The sequence below is a fragment of the Diadema setosum genome, chromosome 3 (assembly GCF_964275005.1).
Source record: "Diadema setosum chromosome 3, eeDiaSeto1, whole genome shotgun sequence".
NCBI classification, from domain to species: domain Eukaryota; kingdom Metazoa; phylum Echinodermata; class Echinoidea; order Diadematoida; family Diadematidae; genus Diadema; species Diadema setosum.
In genome coordinates, this window is record NC_092687.1 from 22,354,780 (window position 1) to 22,365,185 (window position 10,406).

Sequence of the window (10,406 nt, forward strand, 5' to 3'; positions counted from 1 at the left end):
AAGGAGCGAAGCGACCGAGCCTGAGCGAGCGGAGTGAACGGGAGAGGGGAGGGTGTGGGATCTTTTTGCATTTTGATGTTTTAAATGGTGCAATTTGATGCATGTTTTTGCGCCTTTTATCGACTTGAAATGGCCCCACTTGTTTAAGGTAGCAGGCTATTTTGATGTGGATTGAATAATTTGCCTATAAAGCGGTAGCTTAAATAAACTTCTTGTATTGATTGTTACAATGAATTTCATGAACACTGTCTGTTAAGCAATCAAACAGAAAATGTATGCACACGAGGGTGTACATAAAGGGATATTTCTCCTCTCACACGAAGGTGATTTTACATTTCAGACCTGAAATTCAGCTATAGCTGGTGCAAACTTTAGGTGCAATACTTTTCTAGCCGCCCCCTTCCAAAAAATATTAATGGAAATAATCTGCACTTTTTCAGGAAATTCTTAATTGCAAAATCACGGCATTTAGCTCTTATTCCGCGTGTGCATCATCTGTGTGTATGTACAAAGTCTATTGAGGTATAAGAGGGGACGGGTGTGGGAGTGGGCGCTCGATGGAGCTTTTGCGTTTTTAAAATCAAGAAAAGGCGATTTGAAGCACACTTTTTGTGAGAAATTTGGGTAGTGTGATCCCCCCCGATTCTTCCCCTTTCTTTCTTTCTTTCTTTCTTTTTTTTTTTACAATCCCAAAAGTGTGTGTTTGTGTGTTTTGTTTTGTTTTGTTTTGTTTGTTTGTTTGTTTGTTTGTTTGTTTGTTTGTTTTTTTTTTTTGGGGGGGGGGGGAAGGGCTGCAACCTCCAGCCCCCAGCCCCCTCCCCCCCCCCCCCGGTTCCGCGGCCCCTGTATTTATATGTTAGATTAGTGTAAAGTCATGTAAAAACGAGTATTTTTTATTTTCATTTCATCAATTTTTGTACAATTTTTATTCGCACATCCCCGTGCCTGTACTATTAATGTGCCGCTTGTTTTCTAAGAAGGGACGACGAAAAGCAATTACCATCATAAAGACATAATCTTCCTTTGAGAGTGACGAGTCATGATCCAATGCCACAATAGTCATGAATCAATAACATTGTCCTCCTATCTGTGAGGCAGCTCCAGTTTAGCACATACAGTTTGTGCTTCAACTATTTCTGAGTGGCATGGCGGCATGGGATCAAAGGGAATGAGACTGTTGTTACTCCTATTTCTCAAACCTCCTTGGTCAGACCTATGACCCAGCTCACTTATGGACGTTTTCTGAACGTTCTTGAAACGATCCAAGTTCGTTGTTTTGACGTTTTGTCTAAACGTTTTCAGAACGTCTTTTTGTGGAAGGTTTTCGACGAATTTAAAACGTTTCAAATGGACGTTATAAAAATGTGTTTTAAACGTTTAAAAGACCAATACAAATCCTTTCAGACTTTTTAAGGACCTGCAGAGAACTTTTTTGGACGTTATAGACGTTAGAAAACCTGTTAAGAATATTAAAAACGTTCTGTGGACGTTCTGCGGACGTCAGTGTCTTTTATCTTGTTTCCAAATTTTAGATTTTCTCATTTTCAAAACGTCCATTTTATATGAAGACGTACGGAACCTCAAAAAACAAAAACAAACGTTTAGGAAACGTTCTGAAAACGTTATGTGCTTGCTGGGGGTGCATTATTTATGGCATTCGGTCTCGATGTTTGCCAAAAGGAGCAAAACAGAAGAATGCACAAGTTTACAAATCAGTTATGCGCTATAGATATGAACGAATGGAAATTGAACGATGGTGTACTACCAGCAACGTTAACACTTCGTTCAAAGCATGTGTAGATGGTCATGCTATCTGACACTAGACATATCGCAGGAACTACAGGCCTATAATACAGTTTGATTGAAACTGTATTCTTTAGTATAATTGGTTGAAAGAGCTTCACCTTGGCCTATAGACCGATTCAAGCGACTGTTCATGGAAGTGCGCCCTCTTAAGGCGACGCCATTACTGGGGGCCAACCAGGCCGGGTCGGCAAGCGCCGTGCGTGCGTGGCAAGGGTGCCAGCGGCAGCCAGTGCTTTTACCGCCCGGCGCCAGCCGGCCAGCTAGCTATCTCTGGCGCTGGCAGCGATCGACGCATCTGGGTTTGTGACAACTCTAACGTCTACTTTTTTTTTCGTTAGCTAATTAATAAAATTAAACAACTTATACCGGCTATGAGCGAATGGGTACATGGCATATACGGCTGTAGCCAAAACTTGAACTTCAAGGTGAATATCGGTACGATCCGTGAGTGGAATTGTAACACGTTAGACTCTATTTCTTTTGCGATGACTTGGGTACTCGCGTGTAAGCTTAACATTAGATCTATTCACATTTGTGTAAGAGGATAAAAAACACCTGGGGAGAACTATGGCTAGGCGCAGACAGACGTCTAGATAGTAAGCCTAGACTGTTGAGCAGTTAACTGATATAATAAATACAAATAATGAATCAGTTTTGAGCTAGATAGTAGATATGGCGCTATCAGATCAGTTAACTTAAACCTTTTTAGGTTTTTGCCTTTTCTCGGACCAGTGGGGTAAAGTCTGTCTAACGTTTTGTAGATCTTGTCTAGAATTCTAGGCAACAGTCCAGACTAGATCTAGACCCGTCTAGACCTATTGACTTCTACCTAGAACCCTCTAACGTTAGCTACATCCTATATCATTTTCGGTTGTCACTAACTTCCGGCAAGTCTAAGTAAACCAAACTGAAGGCAAATCTAGGCGTTTCTAGCCGTACAAACTTAAGAAGTTAATTTACGTCGCCTGATGTCAACAACCAAACATTCTACTGTTTAAGGTCTAAGTAACCTTGCATTTAACATCGCGCTAACGCCTAAAATTATAATCTACAAAAGTGATTTTCAAATCAAACTTTCTTAATATGAATTATGCTTATGAAACGCGGATGTTTGCCACCATTCATGGCAGTTTAATATCTATAAATATCACTTTATCAAAAATTAATTCAAATTCAGAGTTCCAGGCCCAAATTGAATATGGTCAATTTAATGCTGAACGCTTAGTGCAGAAGTAAAAATTTACAATATAAGATTTTTTTTTACACATCTTGAAACATACATTTGGCTGTAGTGTAGGCTTTAAAATGTTTGTCATATACAATGTAGTATACTAGTAGCCAGGAAGTGTATTCTAACTTTTGTAAGTATTGCACCAAGCATTTAAAAAAAAAAAATATATATATATATATATATTTAATTAATTCTTAAAATCTTTCATCTGAACCTGTCTTCTAAAATGAACAACTTTATTTCACGAATATGAATATGCAGTGATTTAGCCTAATCAAATAGAGAATCTATTAGGCATAGGCCATATATTATATTCATCATGCGTCAGTAGTGTCTGAATTTCACACACTGACGTGCAGCTTCCATTTCCGTTTTTTTCGCCTGTTATTTTATTTTGTGCACCTAAACAACTGCACAATATGTGTTTTTTTTTCTGATCCTTTGAAGCTTTCATTAATTTTAGATCGATATGTCTGAATTACTCAATTTGTCCAAAAGAAAGGCATTAAATGCCGCTGAATGACTTTTCCACAGTGAGTTAGCCGCGCCCGGCTAACTATGCGCGATGGGTACGCTGGGCTGCTAGCTGCAAGTGCAACTCGCTGGGTAGCTAGCTCGCTGGGAGCCCCCGTTGGCCCCTAGTTTGCAGGCACAAACCCTTGTTGGTCGTATAGGAGTCTGCATGCGCCAAGACTAATACACGCACCACTACCCTGCAGCCTCTTCAACACAGGGCCTATGGGACAGTGCCAAAGTGGTGCATGTAGTAGTCTTGGCGCAGACTCCTTTACGACCAACAAGGGTTTGTGCCTGCAAACTAGTTGGCCCCCAGTTATGGCGGCCGTTATAGCGCCGCTAGCGGCGGTAGGTGAATAGGCCATCGAAATTGAAACGGTCTATAGGCCGGTATTCGTGTAGGTATTGTAGGCTCTGGTCAGAATGTGACATGTTTGACACCCAATGGCATACTATTTGCAAAATGACGATTTTTTTTTTTTTTAAATGACGACATTTTCCAAATAGATACTATTTGTGAAATGATGTTACAATAGACCTATTCTCACATCGCACACTATATACTTCGTATCGTCATCTTTGCGAAATGTAACAATTTCTAGCAGAACAACTATACACTCTTAAAACATCCGGGTAAGAACTGACCTGGAAAGGGTCCGTTGGGGGTCACACCCCGTGCCGGATCAGAAATAACAAGGAATGGGGTCAGATATGACCCCATTCAGAGTCATGAATTGGGTCAGGGTGACCCCATTCCGGGTCTTCATGACCAAATTCTCAGTCATTATTGACTCGGAACGGGGTATGACCCCAACGGACCCCTAAGTTCCGGATCAGTTCTGATCCGAATTATTTTAGAGTGTATATAATGATGTTAATGTCCGTCACAAATCAATAAATTGTGACATCGCACAATGCTTCGTATACCGGCATTCTGCGAAAATATACTGTAACCATATAGGTGTCACACAATGTTTGTATATAATGCTATAGTGGGCGCCACTCATCACAAGCCGTGCTTCTTGGGGATTATGTATGGTTTGGTTTTCAATAAATCACTCTGTGAAATGTAACAATTTCTAACAAAACAACTGAGACATCACAAAGCAATTTTGACTTGAAGGTATCACCAGCAACAAGTAGCACTCTCTCTACACCCCGCATCGTGGGCTGCTCCGTGCGGTCCGGTGTAGAATCCCCTCCACAACATGGCATCCACCACACGAATTACTGTACGGGATCGCCTCACATTTCCCCTTTTTAATAAAAAAAATGTATAGAACAAGATACACTCTGCCTAATTTCGAGCTTCTGGTTAAAAAGTTAGGCTTCATTGCCTTCAAGAGTATTATTCACTATTCATACATACACACACACACACACACGCACATAATGTGTATATCTAGGCGTTTGTATGTAAATGAATTATCATGACTATGATAATAGGCCTATACAAATATTCAAAAAAATAATTGAAACAAATAGGGAAAAGAGAAAGAAGGGGAAGAGAAAAACTGAGAAAATCAATGACATCTGAAAATGGATTTCATTGATTACATGTTACAAGTGATGTCGATCAGTTACGATATCTATCAAACCATCTTATTGGAGATATCCGGAGATATACATATTATAGATTTTATGATGGATGTATAGTTAAAGTAAAGAGAGTACATAGTTTATAGATTGAACGAACATCCGGCTATGTTGAGTGTGGGATAAAGAGAGTGCAAACATGTACACAAAAGGGCGTAAACAGCGAGTGGGGGATGCATCCCCAGCTCACATGGGGGGGGGGGGGGGTGGGGGTTGACATGATCATCCCCAAGTGTTCCCCATCATCATGACAAAATATTGAATATTGAATACATACATGTAATTATTCTTGCCCTCCCCCGAAACTGGACTGCCACTTTTCCTATATATGACTGTGTGCGTGTGTGTGTGTGTGTGTGAGTGTGTGTATGTGTGTGTGTGTGAGTGTGCATGTGTGGTTATTATCATTTTTTCTTATAAAATATATGATAGCACACATACCCCAGGTCCTGTCTACGCCACTGAGTGTAGGCTACTAGAACACCTTCAAGAGGACTGCAACCAATAAGAATGAACACTGAGATGACGTGTCCACAGTACGCTCAACCTCCATCCCTTCTCCGTCGAGACCACTCCTACCAAACTGATTGAACACGCCTAAAGGGGCGCATGCGCCTGAACTAGAATCTTCCACACTTGTTTATTATGTCCAACTTGTTTTGCTGATATTGCCAGCAATTATTATTATAGACAAAACTATTTTGTCATATCCACAACCTTGACGGAGGTTTATATACTGAAAACAAGTAAACATCTGGGTAGTGTCCTACATACTGATCTGTCCAGCGAGCTGGTGTTTCACCCGTTTCCGTATACCAGCTTCAGGAGGGTCGTTCCAGACAAAACAAACGAAGGTAAGTCCAACCTGCTTGTTAAAGAAACCAATACACTACTATACACAATCACATCGTACAAAAGAAGAGAGAAGAAAAAAGAAAAAGTCATAGTTTTTCAGCCTCAGCTTGACTCTTAATCACGTTGAAAAGTAGAAAATTATCAAACCATCAAATCTTCTCGTCTAGTATCCCCTAACTGCGGCAGTTAAAAATGCATGTACTCCATATGGTTCATTACTTTCAATCATTGATGACACATTGTATTTGCTAAGCATTGTTATGTTCTACTCTGGAAATTAATCTCTCCAGACAGGTTTAGTACAGTGTCCTGTCATGGCCACTAAAGGTAAAGTCTATCGGCCTGTGAGTGTGTGGGATTATAATCATAATGTCATGGATTTGGTTAGAAACTGCGTCTTTCACTTTAAATTTGGTATTGCAAAACCGAATACTGATTTAATACTGATGAAAAGAAAAGTGAACTTCTTTATCATGAAATTCACGTTGTAACTATATGAGTCAAGACTGCCTGATGTAGTATTGTTATTGGCCCAACAAAGTGTATTCTTCTTATTTTCATGTGACAGATGAAGTCACTTCTGGGCATTTTGGTGGTAACAGCCTTTGCTATGGCATCATCGTGTAACGCCCAATTCTGCCCGCAGTACTGGCACAAGTTTGAGGGATTTTGCTACCGCTACTTCGGGGACAGAGTAACTTGGTCTGCTGCTGAGGAGAGATGTAACCAGCATTTCACTACCAACGGCATGGGCCATCTCATTTCAATCCACAGTGAGAGCGAAAACCGCTTTGCCTACGAGCTGTTCCGGTCAAGCGCTGGGGACACTCCAGACTGGGTGGTAAGTGTCAAGCAAATTAATGAAATATTTTACGCATTGGATGCGAACACAAATGCTTCAATTAACAGTGTTTTAACTCTTGAACTGCATGGTCCTGAATGCCTCTTATCTTGTGTGATATGCCACGAATCTATGGTAATGAATGGAATTGAAAATTGTCTCATTACTAACCAAAAACAAAAACAAAAACAAAAACAGAGACCAACAAACAATAGGAGTGATTAGATCTTATTTACATAAAGCTGATATATACATTTAACTCACATCTTTCCGAACAGTGCGAAAGGTGGCACCAGATTAGCTCGAAACATTATTCCTGGTGAGAAAGCCTTTCAAGGTTTTTCGGATATATAGAATGATATGCCAACACATAAACAGGAATTATTTGAAATTGTATCAAATATGAAGATAAATAAGACTCCCTGCTATGCTGACATTACAAAATCATAATTAAAAATAGAGTCATAAAATGTATTATGGATCAGACTCTGCTTCATATTGATTTGTCATTAGAGTTCGGTCAAGTCCCAAAATAATCATGATCCGCGAACATTGCAAATGCTGCATTTAAGAAGGTAACCTATTGGGCTAACAAACTAGATCACTGAACTTACTAAAACAAAACGCTTTTCTGTCACTCATTGCGACATAATGCATGCCACATTAAATTCTATCAGATAATATACTGAGAATGGAATTAAAGAAGTGAAAACGACAATATTTTAGGTTCTGCAAAATAACATACTGCTGAAATTGACTTCTAAATTGCGGCAAGAAATTTTGAAGTTATCAACGAGATAAAAAGCAAGCACGTAGGCAAGCAAGCAAGCAAACAAGCAAACAAACAAACAAAACACATTCTTTCTCTACTGACACTAAACCAGATGTATTGTATTATTATTTTATCTATCTTAAAGGGATGGTGTCGCATTGGTTGAGTTGAGGATTCAGCTTTTAAATTTTTGCAAGATAATTTACAAAACCATCCTATGAAATGTTATAGGGAACATACATTCTAAGAGCAATTAAATGTTTTGATAGTAGGTTTTAAAGTAACTGAGATATCCAAAAACAAAGCAAAACAAAGCGATGCTACTAAAAGGTGGATGCCACCTTTTATTAGGATCACTTTTGCTTTGGATATCTCCGCTATTTAAAAAGCAAATTTCATCAAATAAACTCTGAATTCCTCTGAAAATTTTTAATGAGATTTCTCATTATCTCGCAAAAAAGTTCGAAACATGAAGCCCAACCAAAACCACCTTATCCTTTCAATTGCGGAATTCTATATATAGCATGGGGCTATGCTACCCAATCAAAGTTTTGCTGCAATAAAAGTAATAAGAATAATGATTATGAAATGCTTGCTTCAGAGCATATTATACTTCAGTTCAGTTCGATTTTATTTCTGCATTTTTTCAAGGAAATCAAACACTGAAAAAAAATGACAACACGTGTATCTGACAACAAAATAGGAAAAAATATTGCATTCATAGTGTCATAGTCACATGCAGTCTTTAAGGTATAAACATTGAAGAACAAAGGAATCGAGGATACACTAAGTTTCAGAATACAGAGGAAGAAGCTTATACTGATGAACTATATCGTAGAAGAATTCTTCTTAGAATAATGACCTTTATCTTCTATATATTGTATCAATTTATGTATCAGCTTGACAGAAATAATATGCATAAGAACTTGACAAAGAAATTAACCAAAATGATTATTTGCGTGCTTACAATAATAGACAGGTATCGTGACTATCACTTACCTAAAAGCAGAACAGTGTCTCCTCCCAAAGCTGCATTTTTCTAAGATCATCCAAACTGGGCTGCTCTAGACATGAAGACGGCAGCTATTCTTTAAATCACCTGACATAAAACTAATAATTATAAGCAAATATTAAATTCATCCATTTATACATGGGTTGCGGTAATGTTGACTAAAATAGTCAAAACGGTTCCAGGGCAATTACCCCATGGAAAATTATCCCGGACCCTTCCCCTGACCCTAATCCTAATCCTGAACCTAATCCTAACCCAGCGCTAATCTTTCTCTATCCTTATCACTAACCAGTATTTAGCCGGGGGTACTCATACATTCTGTATGCATAACATATATATTGTTTTTCTTCTTTTATGCAACTGGCAGGCGAATTTCCGTATCTATTTCATTAGGTAGCGAGTCTTGCATCTTTAATTTCACTTATTTCGTACTTTTTAAAGGAGTTTTAGGATGTCAGACATGTTTGTATTGACACAATCCTTGAATAATTGTATTCGTGCCAAACGTTTGTTAACGATTTAAGAGAAGTTGTGTTTGTTCATTGCTTTCTGTTCTTTTTTTTTCGTTACTTGATTTAGGGCACGTATTTTCCAACAAGAGCACACACACACGCACACACACACACACACATACACACACACTCACACATCATATACATATACTATGTACATACACACATATTGTGAGAACTCACTCTACTCAGTTAACTCATTCCATGCAGTACAATGAACGAAACCGTAATCCAGTGCACGGGTTTTGGCTTGGACTCCATCAAGAGACATCAAGTGGTCCGTGGGTCAACACAGACGACTCTGCCTTTGACTACAACAACTGGAAATCCGGGGAGCCGAATAACAGCTACTACGGGTCGACTGCTGAAGACTGCGTGCATGTTTGGCGTCGTAATGACGGCGACGATAACCTGCGTGTTTGGAATGACATGTACTGCCAAGAGAACATGCCGTTTATCTGCAAAGTAAAAGCATAAACACGTCCGTGACCTGTATGAAAGTTACGACGCAGATTTGGGTTTAGGTTCTAAGCTACTTTTTTATCTGTTGCTGCTAAAGCTATCAACCATTCCCCCCCCCCATCGCTCATTCGGAACAGAATATAATTTCCACTAAAAACAACGAAGAGTCCTCGTGCCATGACTGGTAGAATTCTTCAAAAATTTATACAATTTTTATTTCTTTATCACACCAAAAACAAATATTCGCTCATAATGGTGGGTAGATCGAAAAGAACTATAGCGTCGTAACGAATTGAAGATTATGGTTTATATCGACATTGCGATCAATCAATCAACATGACTTCCGTTAACTACACACTGATTCTTTTTATGTGGTTTCTGTATCAATACACAATAATTATGAAAATAACTAAAATTGTGTGTCCTATAAGCACATTGTATCTATGTCTGTGATTGATGGAATTTGTGTAGGGAGAAGTGTGAATGTCAGAGACTGTAAAAAGTGCAAGTTAAAGTGAGAGAGGCTGCTTTACTGCAGCACACTTTTTTCTCACTGTGTTTGTTTTGGAGAGACTCAAAAGAAATGGTGAATGAAAGTATAAATTGCCTGAATGCGCACATTGTCTATACTATGCTATATACTACACTATACCCTACATTAACTCTGATATCAACACACGGTTACCTTATGCATATCAGGAGATATGTACGTATATTGAAGAATCAAGAAATAACTAGTAGTGCATTATTTCGCCAATAAAGAATGAGTTTATTGTATTCAAATTTTCGGTGGCCTCAACGTT

At 38.8% G+C, this 10,406-nt stretch overlaps 1 protein-coding gene across 5 annotated transcripts; it reads left to right on the forward strand.

The window, feature by feature from the left end:
- Positions 1–1,969: 1,969 nt before the first annotated feature.
- Positions 1,970–9,987, forward strand: LOC140226269 (C-type lectin domain family 19 member A-like). Of its 5 annotated transcripts, XM_072306763.1 has the most exons (5): positions 1,970–2,105; positions 3,940–3,951; positions 5,582–6,003; positions 6,573–6,845; positions 9,352–9,987. In XM_072306763.1, the coding sequence occupies exons 4-5, from the start codon at positions 6,573–6,575 to the stop codon at positions 9,616–9,618; spliced, it is 540 nt and encodes a 179-aa protein (XP_072162864.1). In that variant the 5' UTR covers positions 1,970–2,105; positions 3,940–3,951; positions 5,582–6,003; the 3' UTR covers positions 9,619–9,987. The 5 variants fall into 5 exon arrangements, with proteins under 5 accessions (XP_072162864.1, XP_072162865.1, XP_072162866.1 ...); XM_072306764.1 differs by lacking the exon at positions 3,940–3,951 and having other exon boundaries at positions 1,970–2,231; XM_072306765.1 differs by lacking the exon at positions 3,940–3,951 and having other exon boundaries at positions 1,970–2,231; positions 5,596–6,003.
- Positions 9,988–10,406: the final 419 nt, after the last annotated feature.